The 13,195-nt window shown below is 44.5% G+C and overlaps 6 protein-coding genes across 6 annotated transcripts; 4 read left to right on the plus strand and 2 right to left on the minus strand.

Annotated features, from left to right (window-relative positions):
- Positions 1-72: 72 nt before the first annotated feature.
- BDB00DRAFT_775216 (peptidase S8/S53 domain-containing protein) lies at positions 73-1,204 on the plus strand (the record flags this gene model as incomplete). The annotated part of the gene is made up of 4 exons (XM_053120210.1): positions 73-158; positions 245-489; positions 611-950; positions 1,024-1,204. Coding segments are annotated over 4 exons (852 nt in total), but the record flags the coding sequence as incomplete, so codon positions are not given.
- Positions 1,205-2,459: 1,255 nt separating this feature from the next.
- On the plus strand, positions 2,460-2,885 carry BDB00DRAFT_741081 (uncharacterized protein; the record flags this gene model as incomplete). The annotated part of the gene is made up of 2 exons (XM_053118461.1): positions 2,460-2,583; positions 2,656-2,885. Coding segments are annotated over 2 exons (354 nt in total), but the record flags the coding sequence as incomplete, so codon positions are not given.
- A 592-nt stretch (positions 2,886-3,477) lies between these two features.
- BDB00DRAFT_158423 (WD40-repeat-containing domain protein) lies at positions 3,478-7,055 on the minus strand. The gene is made up of 10 exons (XM_053116274.1): positions 6,001-7,055; positions 5,697-5,914; positions 5,508-5,614; positions 5,304-5,423; positions 5,023-5,162; positions 4,796-4,930; positions 4,505-4,698; positions 4,219-4,387; positions 3,809-4,142; positions 3,478-3,715 (listed from the first exon to the last, which is right to left on the minus strand). The coding sequence occupies exons 1-10, from the start codon at positions 6,959-6,961 to the stop codon at positions 3,598-3,600; spliced, it is 2,496 nt and encodes an 831-aa protein (XP_052973255.1). The 5' UTR covers positions 6,962-7,055; the 3' UTR covers positions 3,478-3,597.
- A 1,077-nt stretch (positions 7,056-8,132) lies between these two features.
- On the plus strand, positions 8,133-10,211 carry BDB00DRAFT_856822 (uncharacterized protein). Its single transcript, XM_053125793.1, has 3 exons — positions 8,133-8,636; positions 8,773-9,942; positions 10,041-10,211. The coding sequence occupies exons 1-3, from the start codon at positions 8,205-8,207 to the stop codon at positions 10,053-10,055; spliced, it is 1,617 nt and encodes a 538-aa protein (XP_052973256.1). The 5' UTR covers positions 8,133-8,204; the 3' UTR covers positions 10,056-10,211.
- Positions 10,212-11,253, minus strand: BDB00DRAFT_856824 (uncharacterized protein). Its single transcript, XM_053125794.1, has one exon. It carries the CDS (start codon positions 11,129-11,131, stop codon positions 10,475-10,477), a length of 657 nt encoding a protein of 218 aa, XP_052973257.1. The 5' UTR covers positions 11,132-11,253; the 3' UTR covers positions 10,212-10,474.
- On the plus strand, positions 11,110-11,441 carry BDB00DRAFT_856825 (uncharacterized protein). Its single transcript, XM_053125795.1, has one exon. It carries the CDS (start codon positions 11,158-11,160, stop codon positions 11,329-11,331), a length of 174 nt encoding a protein of 57 aa, XP_052973258.1. The 5' UTR covers positions 11,110-11,157; the 3' UTR covers positions 11,332-11,441.
- Positions 11,442-13,195: the final 1,754 nt, after the last annotated feature.

The raw sequence follows: 13,195 nt of genomic DNA on the forward strand, positions 1-13,195 counted from the left end.
TTCTTGCTTCCAGAAGCATATGATTTCCGTGATGGAGAAAAAGAGGCGAACCTCAACAAACGATTCCAACTTTCGTCCAGTCCTGATTGGGGACTTGCACGGATTCACAAACGTACGTTGGGTGAGTTGGATTCATACGAGTTTGATGAAACTGCTGGGTAAGTTCTTTATTGTATAGATTGTGATTTATGGCACCACCAACAACAACAACACCACTAACAATGACTGTATTCATACAATACAGATCGGGCATCGATGTATTTGTCCTTGACTCGGGCGTTAATGTTGGACACACGGATTTTGAAGGCCGTGCTCGAGCGGCAGCCAATTTTGTGGATCGAGAAGACGATATTGATCTTGGTGGTCATGGTACACACGTTGCTGGTAAAATTGCAGGCAAAATGTATGGCGTTGCCAAATCAGCCAATATCCATTCCGTCAAGATCCTTAATAAATCAGGCGACGGCACTATGAGCAACTTGATCAAAGGTATAGGCTTTACTGTTTGAGATGCATGTATGCACGCATGCATGTATATATACAAGGAAGTGTGATTTATATTTAACTCAATGTACACAATTGTAAACCAACATTACGCGTCTGTTGTTAGGGATTTCACATGTGATCCAAGTAGCCACACCAGGCAAAGCGCTCATCAACTTGTCATTGAGCGGTCCTAAATCACGATTGATTGATGAAGCCGTATCCAAACTTGTCAATGATTACAACATCCCCGTCTTCGTTTCTGCAGGCAATTCCGGCACAGACGCATGCTATTTTTCACCGTCATCCAATGCGGATGCCTTTGCAGTAGGTGCAACTGACGTCAATGACAAGGTCCCATACTATTCCGACACGGGTCGATGTGTCAAGGTATATGCTCCTGGCTCTAATATCAGGAGCACATGGATTGGTGGCTCAGACGAGACCAAGGTCTTGGATGGAACCAGGTAAAGAAAACGCTTTTCTATTTCTGCGATTACATAATCATCTGAGCACTAAATATGGATAATAATTATTTAGCATGGCCAACCCACACGTCGTGGGCATTGCTGCATCGCTCATGTCCAAGCAACCCTCTCTCTCGCCCAAAGAGCTGTATGAGGCCATTGTCACAAAGGCCACTAGTAACATGTTGACCTTTACCACCACAAGCGATGCCGATTTGAATAGTAATCTGATAGCCTATAACGGTATCCATTAATACAACTGCTATCAAAGATCAATAAAAAGGGTTGCTGTTTGTCAATCCACTTGATTTAAATTAATTCGTTGTTTGAACTCAACACGCCGTGAAACCATGAGCGGGAGCAGCCCCACATGGTAAAGGCAACCTGCCCAGACTCTCTGTGGAGTGTGAGAGAAACGCTTTGGTTGTACCCTTCTTTTTTTTCTTCTAGCGTCTTTTTTTCCCTCGCTTTTTTTTGGTGGAATACGTTATGGATTCCAACATTTCAGCAAGTCCACCTTCCGATACCTCCTCCATTACAGGTACCGGCAGCCAACAACAGCAGCCACCAGGACTCAACAGCAACAGTACCCGTTTCAGCTTTCAACATTTCGACCAAGAGTCTGATTTCGGTGTAGAAGACGAAAACGGTGAGCGAGTACGCAAACGCAAACGACCGGGACGCAAACCCAACCCACCTACAGTCCAAGAGCGGCGAGCACAAAACAGAGCAGCGCAACGGGCATTTCGAGAACGAGAACAAAAGAGACGAGAAGAAAAAGAACGAGAGAACCAAGCGCATATGGAAGAACTGTTTCGACTGCGCAAACGACTCGCCGAAGTACAATACGAGGCCAACTATTTACGTGGTTGTGTTTTGCTGCTATGTTTAACAAGCCTGGTTGAACGAGGATCCGTACCTCATATTTGGACCGATACTCGATTGTTTCCAATCCCATGGACGGGCAATCCACCCGCACAACCACAAGACAGTGTCAATAGCATCCCGGCTATTTTACGAACCGTGTTGAGTCAAGATAACCAGATTCTCGGGTTTCAGTCGTCGTTAATGTCGGCACGATGTACTGGATGGTCATTGCCAGATCAGATTGAACAACTTTTGAAAGGCGTCGATACGTTTATACCAACAAGAATAACAACATTAGCCACTAATGTTACGAATGCTACAGCAGAGGAAAGAACAACAAGAACGACGACGACGACGAACGGAAAGAGTGGTAATAATAGCGCGATAGGGCAGCAACAACGACAACAAGGACAGCGGGATCAACAACCTTTATCACCATCATCACATCAACAACAACAACGAAGGAGTAGGACGGTCTTGGACAAGGATAATATGAATAACGATAACAACAGCAATAGCAGCAGCAATAGCAATCATGTTGCTGACGAAGATGACGAGATGCTATCACCATACGCAGAAACAGAACTACTGGTGAGCAGTTTCACTGCCACCAAGAACGTCGTTGGCATTGTATACGATACACCGACGCTCAAAACCCCTGACGACCTATCCCACCTGCCCTCACTCCAAGCCCTCCATGTTTTAAAAATGCAACTGAAAGCGGCCAGTATTCTTGGCGACAAGACACGAATTTCCCTGACACCGAGTAAGTTCCAAGACGGTGTTGGATGATTAAGAAGGTTATACCTGATGAGCTTATTTTGTTCGTGTTGGATAGCCGCTTTACAACGATTAATACCACACGATGTACGAATTGACTATTGCCCTGGGCCTTCGTTACGAGACCGAATGATCTTATTCCAAGGCTTTTACGACCCAGACGAGGTATTTGAACTCTTATCAACGCGAACCATGTTTATTGGCGGCGATCCACGCGACACACGCAACTGGGTGCCCGATCCCAAATTTTCTGAACGCTATTGGTTCTTGTCACATCAATTGGTCGATCATCACTCGGGCGAATGTGCTCTGATACCCGAATTCATCGATGCCATCTTGGCTACGCAACGACAAAAGGAAGAGGAATTGAGACGGTTTAAAGAGGAACAGGAGGAACAGCAGAGACGGCAAGAAGAAGCATTACGAGGATCATCAGCAGCAGCAGCGGCAGCAACCTCGCTATCACCGTCAAGGAGCAATAATAAAAAGAGCAAACATAATAAGGATGGGGATGATGGGTTGATCCATATCGGTCCTTCTGCTATTGCTGCCACCAGTAGTAGCAGTAGTAGTACTGGTAGTAAGAATACTACGACTCTACGGAAGCAGCCGTTATTATCTGTACGAAAAGAAAGGTCATCCAATATACGTTCATTACCTCTGGATCTATAGTAGTAACGACAATTAAAAAACAGCCGTAATATCAATATATCATACATACATAGTGTAGATTTATATATCTCCTTATTCTTTGTATACATTTTTGTTTTCTTTTCTTGTCATTTTGTATAACTTTGTTGTGCTACCAGCACCACCTTTTCCTTGTGCACTAGTTGTTGGGAGAGGTCTGTGTATGTTGTGTGTATTTTTAAAATGTCTTTCGAAAAGAGGAGTGTAAGTGTGTGTTTGTGTGATTAGGATAAATGGATGTGGATGGACGGATGGATGAAGAAATAGAGAGAAAGCGAAAGCAAGTGGTAAGGGTAGAAGAGAACGGGTTTTAGGATGAGGCTTCGGGTGGTGAGAAGGCGCCTGCGGCTAAGCATAGGTTTCGTTTGGTGAACTGAACGTCATATATAGGCGTATGCTTGGTGGGGAACACGCCCAATTGATCATGACTTGAAAATTTCGATGCGCATATTAGACAAATATTAGCCATCGTGGGCCCGTCGTTTTACAATGATACAACAAGAAAAAAGCCCTTTTTTTACCTTTCAATTGCGCCCTTCTTTCGCTTCGCTTCCTCCTTTACTTTTTCCTTCGCCAAGTCCTTCTTGTCCTTCTTCGAGTTAGGGCTACTTTCATCGAGTCGTATCCGCTTTGCATCCACTCCGTCTTCAGAGCTACCAAAAGCAGCAGTAGTCGAGCTCGATAGGGTATCTTTGTTCACATCCCACACGCGTACTGTTGAATCAGCACCGCCCGATACAAGCACATGACTATCTGCACTGAAAGCAAGTGAATAGATGAATCCAGTATGGCCGGTCATTCGCTTGAGTCGTCGACCAGAGCCTAGATCCCACAGCATGATGGACTTGTCCTCGCCTAGAAATACAAAAAATTTAGTTTTAAAGATTGCTTCTCTTATTAGTTACACAGCAAACAACAAATGAATACTTACCAGCAGATGCCATCAAGCGACCATTCGGCGATACCGCAACGGTCTTGATTGATCCGGTATGACCTGTAAAGACACGTACACACGTTCCTCTCTGTACGTCCCAAAGACGGCAAGTACGATCACTTGATCCTGTTACCAGGTATTTTGAGTTGGGATGGAATTTGACAGTCTAAAGCAACATAAAAAAAAACAAGGCACGGTCTGTTTAGTTTGATCCAGCTTTCGAGGATCACAACAACTTTTTTGTTGTGTATCCATTGCTCTCTTTTTTTTTCTATTAACTCACATCTACATCGGATAAATGGCCCGAAAAGATTCTCAAAGGATGGATATGATCACAGCTCCATAATCTTGCTGTTCGATCATGAGAAGCTGTAGCGAAATAGAAGCCGTACGGGCCAAAATCAACGTCCCAAATAGGATAGTTGTGACCCTTGTAGCAAACCAGGTTTGAGAAGGTTTGTGTGCTCCATAATCGTGCTATACATGTATCATGAATAATTAAACATTTTTTCTCTTCTATTTTGGAGAGAGACATGTATAACCCTACCCCCGACCATTTCCTTTTAGTTATTACCTGTCTTGTCCTCTGAACATGAAATCAAGTACTTGTTATCATGACTAAAGCTAACACCATAAACTGGTCCGGCGTGGCCAACCAATCGTTTGTATTCGGACCCGTGTCGTTCTTTTTGACGGTTCAGATCGTTATCTATATTTATAGAGTGTACAACGCAAAGCAAAAAATCAACCAATCCACTACTACTACTAGTGACCCCCTCCTGCTGCCTGAATAAAACTTACAGTCATTAACGTGTGCTGGATTAACCGTGTTTCGTAGTCCCTTTAGTTTTTCTCCCTTCAAACTCCAGATTTTGATGAATGATTCAGAGAAACCACCAGCAATAAGCGAAGTATCTTCCGTCATCGCTAAGCAATTCAATCTACAAAACATGTATACAAAAACATCAGTAAGGTGTAGGAGATCTCCAATATATTCTCCCTCTCAGATTTCCATCATCTCACAGCACAAAAGGAGACAAAGTCATATGGCAAGAGAAAGATATGAAAATAGAGCTTTTTACCCATCATGCGTGTTGTGGAAAGTGTAGCAACATACGCTTGGTAATGAAGCGCTACCAAGTGATACTCGCTTCCGCAGATCCTTTAATGATTCCAATTCTGCTTCGATGTCGGTGCCTCGACTAGATGTTAAGATTTATATATGCTGTTAGTAAACAGACACCATCCTTCATAGAATAACCCTCGTATGCCACAGAAAAACTCACTATTGTGGCAATGGTATATCACCAAACGCCGGTCCATCTGCTGTAGCCTCTTGCTTGACCTTTTTGAATGTATCCAATAACGCGACACCGGGTTCGATAACGGCAGTCTTAAAGCGTGGATTTAGGAAATCGCAAAATCTTCTTTAAAGTAACATATAGCATTTCATCAAGCATATCGAACAAACTTACAGGATCACTTGCAGCTTGCTCCTTTCTTGCAGCATCACGTTCTTTCAAAGTTCGTTCCACCTCTTCTCTGAGAGCTGGATCCATCTGTGTGCCACCCAACTGGACTTTCTGCTGATTGAACGACTCGATTTGTTGCGCTTCATGGCCAGCGATACCGATCACGCCTGCCATATCATCCATCTCCAATCCGCCCGCGGATTTCAACTTGCCATGAACCACTAAATCGTATTTGTATCTTTTTCAGTAACTCGAAAAAAAAAAAGAACATAAAGACGCGTTTTTAGAAAAAAGAAAATATTTTTACCTTGGATATTGAGATATTGATTTACGATCCGCAGTAAGAGCATATACTTGTTATCTTGAAGATAATTGAGAAACAGTTCAAAGGGCACGCTGGACATGCGCAGATTATACTTGTTGTTGCGATACATTTGGGCCAATTCGTTTTCGCGTATATGGTCTGGTGTAGTTACTGTTTCCAACCGACTAATATCGAGCGAGTGGAGCTCGACATGGTCCTTTTTGTACGTTTCCATGAAATATTTGGCTTGTTCTGACAAGTTCTTGCTGACAAGATCGAGGTAGGCGTGTACGAAAATGGGAAATAGAACAGATCGTAGTTCAGGCTTATGGAATTGTTTGTAGATTGAACGCGTTAGAAAAAAAATTAAAAACCATTGTGCGTGTGTATTGTGTGCAAAATTCAAGAATACAAGTATATAGAACAGACTGCTTACCTTGTACCAATCCAACGATTTTTCAATCCATTCGCGTAAATTTCGATAACTGACGTTATATGCATCTGGATCGCCTTCTTCTGCATCCTTATATTTGAATACATGACTAGCACCACCATTATTACCACTGCCACTAGCAGAAGTAGCAGCAGCAGCAGCAGCAGCAGCACCACCCGATGACGCCAACACTTGCGATAATTCTTCAAGAGACAAAGTATTCCCACTGGCTTCACGCGCAAAAATCGTGCCTGTTGCCTTGTAGCCCTTTTTCTGCAAATACGAGGCTACAATTTTATCGAGATCATCTTGTGATGGTAAATTGGCAGCTGAAGGTCTCTGTTGTTGTTGTTGTTGTTGTGTCTGTGTTGGTGTTGGTGGTGGCTGTTGTTGTGATGACTGATCGCCACCACCACTACTACTGCTGCCGACACCGTTGTTCGATTGCTTGTTGTCGGCACCACCAGCACCACCACCTTGATTCGATGACGGCCCTGGTGTTGCGTTTTGTTGTGGTGCAGGTGAGCTCATGAAGGGGGAGGGAGAGGGTGTATGGCGAATTCCGTTCTAGATCTCTTGTTTTCGTAAGTGTGACAAGAGAAAGAACAAGAAAGTCCAAGTCAAGGGATTGGGATTGCCTGCTTTTCTCAAAAGCTGAGTTTTGTAGTTCTCACAGACACAATTTAAGCTGGATGCTGTTGGAAATTCTCTTGCATTCTACAGTTATAGTGTAGAACTACCACATGGTGGCAAAAAAAGTAGTTGAGGTGTGTTGATGAATCGCTTCTAACATGTGTTATGCAATTTTAGCGACGAAGATAATACGATGAAAACGGTGAAATGGCGACAAAGATTCTCTGTTCTTGTTTGGCCTCTCTCTCTCTCTCTCTTTCTCTCTCTCATGTCGCTGCTCTTATTTGAGAAACCAGCCTATTGATATACTACAATTACAGCGTTTTATATAGACTAGCACTACCTGTGCTAAACGGTTTAACATGAGAACAAACTGTAAAGTGTAAAACACATATTTTCTTTTCACTATATCATCACACATGTAGAGAAGCATAAGGCAAAGGAGCGTCTGCATGGATGGATGACTTCTGATTAAAACGGAGCAAGAGAAGGAGAGGTTTACGACAGTGGTGTGAAAGACATGCAACGTTGGCTACTGTCGGCACACCGAGCAACAACAGCATCTAAACGACAACCATCGGTTTACCCGACATCATCATGGCAACAATTATCATATCCAATTTTCCATGGCAACAGCCAAGAATACGCCCTTGGCGGAAGAAAGTACCTGATACTATGCAAGAAACCGCTGTAAGCGATATTACTGATCGCTGCCATAATAATTGCTTTCGCTTTACGAGTGAGTATCTACACTGCCCATTTAGCAGTTATTAATCATAAGAACGAACTATCACCGCGCACTACAACGAACAAGGAACGTTACCATAGAGCCCTGCAATATCATCGATTGGTAGCGGTCGTAGTAGTAGCATAGTAGCATAACAGTCAAAATTCCATGGCAACTGATTTCGAAGCTCTTTTGTATGAACTTGTGCGGATGAGCGGATTGATTCCGTGTTTAATACTTAAAAAGGAAACTGTGGCGTGACAGCGGATCGAGTCAGAATTAATGGTATGTGTCCAAAGGTTGTGTGTGTGACGCGCACTTTTTTTTTTTTTTTTTGAAAAGCGCAGATGCGGGCGTTTTGTATTGGTTAACCCTTCCCTCCCGTTAAAAAAAAAAAGAAGACACATAACCGCAATGTCGTCCACGACGCAAGACCGGGTCACCCAAGTAAATCAGCTCTACGACACCGTCCTTATTTTGGACTTTGGATCCCAATACTCGCACTTGATCACTCGACGCATTCGTGAATTGGGCGTCTACTGTGAATTGTTACCATGCACGCAAAAGTTGGCTGATTTGCACTTTAAGCCCAAGGGTATCATTTTGTCTGGCTCTCCTTACTCGGTTTATGACCAGGATGCGCCTCGTGTCGACCCTGCCGTGTTTGATGCCGGTGTGCCTATCCTCGGTATTTGCTATGGCTTGCAAGAAATGACTACCCAGATGGGCGGCTCGGTCGTGCCTTGCGATCATCGTGAGTATGGCCATGCTATGCTCACTGTCGCCAAACATCCCGATCATCCCTTCATTGATAAGCTCTTTGATGGTTTATCGGGTGATATTCAGGTAAAGTTGTGTATCTTTGGAAGGATTCAGTTGGCGGAGTTGTTGGAATCCCTATCACCATCGTTGTATTGTACATGGTATATATATTTTATCCTCTGGTTGTGTGTGTCCTGTACTGATAAAGTATAACGTTTAGGTCTGGATGAGTCACGGTGATCAAGTGTCTGCCGCTGCTCCCGGCTTCACTGTCATTGCCAACACCCGCACTGCTCCCTACGCTGCCGTCGCCCATACCGAAAAGCCATTCTTTGGTATCCAATTCCATCCCGAAGTTACCCACACCGTCGATGGCCAAGCCCTGTTAAAGAACTTTGTCATTGGCATCTGTCAATGTGCAACCTCATGGACCATGGAATCGTTTGTGGACAAGGAAGTCGAGCGTATCCGTAACATTGTGGGCCCCACTGGCCGCGTCGTCGGTGCCGTTTCCGGCGGTGTTGACTCGACTGTGGCCGCCAAGTTGATGCACGAAGCCATTGGCGACCGCTTCCATGCCATTCTCGTCGACAACGGTGTCATGCGCTTGAACGAATGCCAGAACGTCAAGAAAATGCTGGGTGAAAAGATGGGTATCAACATCAAGGTCAGCGACGCATCTGACTTGTTCTTGGGTCGCTTGAAGGGTGTGACCGATCCGGAACGCAAGCGCAAGATCATCGGCAACACGTTCATTGAAGTCTTTGAGGCCGAGGCTGCATTGATTGACAAGGAATGTGGTGGTGAGATCGAGTATTTGTTGCAGGGCACGCTTTACCCGGATGTCATTGAATCCATCTCGTTCAAGGGCCCCTCGGCTACCATCAAGACGCACCACAATGTCGGCGGTCTGTTGGAGGACATGAAGCTCAAGTTGATTGAACCGCTTCGTGAATTGTTCAAGGATGAAGTTCGTGCGCTGGGCGGTATCCTCGGTTTGGATGACGAGCTTGTCTGGCGCCATCCTTTCCCTGGACCTGGTATTGCTATCCGTATCTTGGGCGAAGTCACAAGGGAACAGGTTGAAATCGCTCGTTTGGCCGATAACATTTACATTGAGGAAATCAAAAAGAACGGCTTCTACCGCCAGATCTCGCAGGCTTATGCCGCCTTGTTGCCTGTCAAGGCTGTCGGTGTCATGGGCGACAAGCGTACCTATGAACAAGTCATTGCTCTCCGTGCTGTCGAGACCAAGGATTTCATGACTGCCGATATCTGCTCTGGTGCCGAATGGTTCGTCTGCTTGAAGCGCATCAGCTCAAGAATCATCAACGAAGTCAAGGGCGTCAACCGTGTCGTCTATGATATCAGCTCCAAGCCCCCAGCCACCGTAAGTGTCGCTGCTCACTGTAGTTTGTGTTGCGGAGGAGAGAGAGAGAGAGAGAGAGACCCTGCATAAAACATACTAACTTTTGGTTCAATATATAGATCGAATGGGAGTAAAGTGTAACTCATTTAAAAAGCAACAACCACGTTTAGTTATATAGCATTTTGTATACTTCATCCTTTTCTTTCATGATTTCCTCTTTTGTTTCTTTAGCATTTTTAAAAATATATAATACAATGTATGTGTTCCAATGAATCTATTATATTTTATATTATGTAATTTGTATACTTTATGTGTATGAACAGATAGAGAGTATGCAGAAAAAGAAATAGTAATTTGTATATGTATAGAGTAAAGAAGCGCTAAAATACATGGGAAACAGGGGCAGTGTGGATGTAGTATGAATGTACAAGGATATAGAACAAGCAGGGGGAAGATCAAAGCAGAAGTTGCATGAGTAAAGAAGTACGTGTACGTAATGGATTAGGGCGGTGCTGTTATATGCAAAAGAAGGAGATGGAGATGTGTTCAGTGACTACCAGCCTCGAAAGCTTTCCCAGCAGTGGTTGTCATACGTGGGTCGTGGTCTACTACCCCTTTGGTGGTAAAGATCCAGTAGCAATGTTGGGTCCATATCCCTCGATACGGCGTTTTGACGCTGTTCCCAGTCGACGCAGTACTTTAAGCTTTGCGAGAGCTCGGCAGGTTCTTGAGACGCACCACAAGCAGTCAGTCGTCGTTGTCGTTGTCGGCGATGATGGCTGTTACGGTTCATGATGGATGCTGACGATGGTTTTTGTTGAGGTTGTGGTGCTGCTGGTGGTTGTCGAGTGAGCATTGCGGAGAGCAAAGACGGCCGGGGTTGCTGTTGCTGCTTGGCAATCAATGTCGGAGTCTTTTTGATGAAATCTGTCTCGGAAGCGTTAGGGGTAAGACAGCTACTGTCGTACCGATGGTTGGCAAAGGTTGGTGTGCAACACTCTTGATCGTATGTGCGGACAGTGCTCCAGCAACCATCTTCATCCATCGTGTTGTTGTTGTTCCCAGTAGCAGCCATAGCAGTGACACGTAGAGCAGCATCATCATCATCTTCTTCCTCCTCTTCTTCTTCGTCATCATCAGAAACGAAAAACTTGCGTGTGGGTTTCGGCGCGGAAAATGGTTTTTTGGGCTGGGGTGCCACTACCGCCATCGGCTGCGCATCCAATTTAGGAGTCGATGGCTGCTGTGATGATGATGGTGGTGGTGGTGGTGGTTGTACGACAGATGTATTTGTCTGTGCAACTGCTGCTGTTGCTGCAGGTGTTGTGCATGGCGACGGCGGCGTTGATGTTGGTGTGGGCAACAGTTGTGGCTGCTGCTGCCGCTGTTGTTGTTGTTGTTTTTCAATAGGATTATAATCGAGGGAAGAAATCATTCGTTTAAAGGATGATGGTGACATGTGTTTGAGAGAAGGTGGCGTTTGCAGCGTCGACTCACAAGAGGATGCAGCAGACGATGATGCTGATGCTGATGATGCATAACTGAAATAGTCATCGTTATCAGTGCAGTTCTTGTTGTTGTTGTTTGACTGGATTGGAATGGGCGTACGGACGTGTTGTTCGTGCGCCTTCTCGATCAAGGATTCACGATACCATAATCGCCAGCTCAGATTTTCAAGTCGTCGACCATTTTCAAGGTTGTCTTTGCATTTGGTGAAGACTATCAAAAATTCATCACTTATCGTTAGTCTCTTGCCCGTTATCGTGCACGGCATACACACAAGGTGCAGTGATAGATAGATAAAAAAACGTACCGGTCCACATGCAGGACAGGTCATCGCTGGTGATATTATTGAGCTTGTGTATGTTGGGCACAGCCAAGGAGACGACGGGAACGTCGAGCGACTGAATCATTTATAAAGGCGTAAAAAGTAGAAAGTAGAGAGTAAAGAAGAAGAAGAAGAAAGAGATTTGCCGGCTGAGGTCGAGATTATTATTTTTTCCAGTGATAACGGCAACACACGCTTTTACGGAATCGGATCTTGAATCCTTGGACAGGGTCGAGATCTCTCTCACTTATATTAAACCTGTTTCAACCACTGGTACTCCTGCTGCTACTACTGCTACTAAACACCCTTTAGGGCAAACCATCGCTCCTCCACACTCTGAGCTAGACACGAGTGTGCCAAGGCGTGCGATACTATGCGTGTTGTTATTTGCTGACGCGAAAAAAAAGAGAGAGAGAGAGAGAGGCTAACGGACTAAGCACGGATAAAGGAAAAACAAACTTTGATTATTATTATTTTTTTGGCGCCATCCATCGGCGACGTACGGATGGGGGCCACGACCTTGTCCTAGCCAATCAGCAGGCGTGACGAGCGGCGATCCCCAAAGTATTTTATCTTTTTTTTTTTTGTGTTTGTTTGCCCTTAAACCAAAATTGTCCCCGTCAAGGGAGAGAGAGAGAGTCGGAAATCTGGCTATTAATCCCGTAGATTACGAAACCCTATCTTCCCTGTGGCTAAAAGCAGCAACCCCATCTATCTTCCAAGGACTATAGCGCCCCCACTGTGTTTTTTGAGTGTACTTGGTTATCACCAAGAACATACAAGCCTTGGTTTCTCTTACGGTGTGTGGGAAATGCCGTTATCCTCATTCCAAGTATTCTATAAGCTGCGTTGCACAATGTATAAAAAAAGGTCCGTTCGCATGGTGTATTCACTGATAAAAGATAGAATATCAGCAAACCCTATTCATACATTGATACGAAGACATCCCTTTGTATTGTAGTGTGGAAGGTCTTGGTATAGCAAGCTGTTGCCATCTGTGGAGTTGTTGATCCATTAAGGAAAATACTTGGAGTACAGAGTACATACATTTAATGCTCTCTGCGTGCGTTTCTTTTACGCCAATGTTACACCGTAGACGACTATCATAACCCTAAGCGCCGCAACCTCATACGATCTCGCACAGCTTTCTGAGAAAAAAAAAAGATGACATGATATCTAGCATGTGTACAGCTGTCATGGTAAAAGAGCAAATGTGCGGGGTGTTGGTTAAGAGTGCTGTTGATGCTGACAATAGCAGAATCATGCGCTCCTTGAGTAAGCATATAGAAGAAGCTCCCGCGTTCAATTTTCTGATAAACACGTTGCGGGGATGGGATGGGATGGGATGGTCCAAAAATGGAAAAACTCGCCGGGAGGAGAAGGATGATTTTCAGCCCAATGGTAAAAACAAACAAACAAAGAGTGTGGTTCTTCTCTAACCTCTTT

The sequence above is a fragment of the Zychaea mexicana genome (genome assembly GCF_025766255.1).
Source record: "Zychaea mexicana strain RSA 1403 chromosome Unknown BDB00scaffold_157, whole genome shotgun sequence".
In the NCBI taxonomy this organism is placed as follows: domain Eukaryota; kingdom Fungi; phylum Mucoromycota; class Mucoromycetes; order Mucorales; family Lichtheimiaceae; genus Zychaea; species Zychaea mexicana.

Bases quoted from the DNA above. Each gene is read 5' to 3' on its own strand.
- BDB00DRAFT_856822 (XM_053125793.1), top strand. From the start codon at position 8,205: ATGTCGTCCACGACGCAAGACCGGGTCACCCAAGTAAATCAGCTCTAC. The intron at 8,637-8,772 runs GTAAAGTTGTGT...TATAACGTTTAG, and splicing joins GTTTATCGGGTGATATTCAG to GTCTGGATGAGTCACGGTGA.
- BDB00DRAFT_856824 (XM_053125794.1), bottom strand. From the start codon at position 11,131: ATGGCGGTAGTGGCACCCCAGCCCAAAAAACCATTTTCCGCGCCGAAA.
- BDB00DRAFT_856825 (XM_053125795.1), top strand. From the start codon at position 11,158: ATGGCTGCTGTGATGATGATGGTGGTGGTGGTGGTGGTTGTACGACAG.
- BDB00DRAFT_158423 (XM_053116274.1), bottom strand. From the start codon at position 6,961: ATGAGCTCACCTGCACCACAACAAAACGCAACACCAGGGCCGTCATCG. The intron at 5,615-5,696 runs GTAAGTTTGTTC...CCACGCTTTAAG, and splicing joins AGCAAGCTGCAAGTGATCCT to ACTGCCGTTATCGAACCCGG. The intron at 5,424-5,507 runs GTGAGTTTTTCT...CTTAACATCTAG, and splicing joins GATATACCATTGCCACAATA to TCGAGGCACCGACATCGAAG.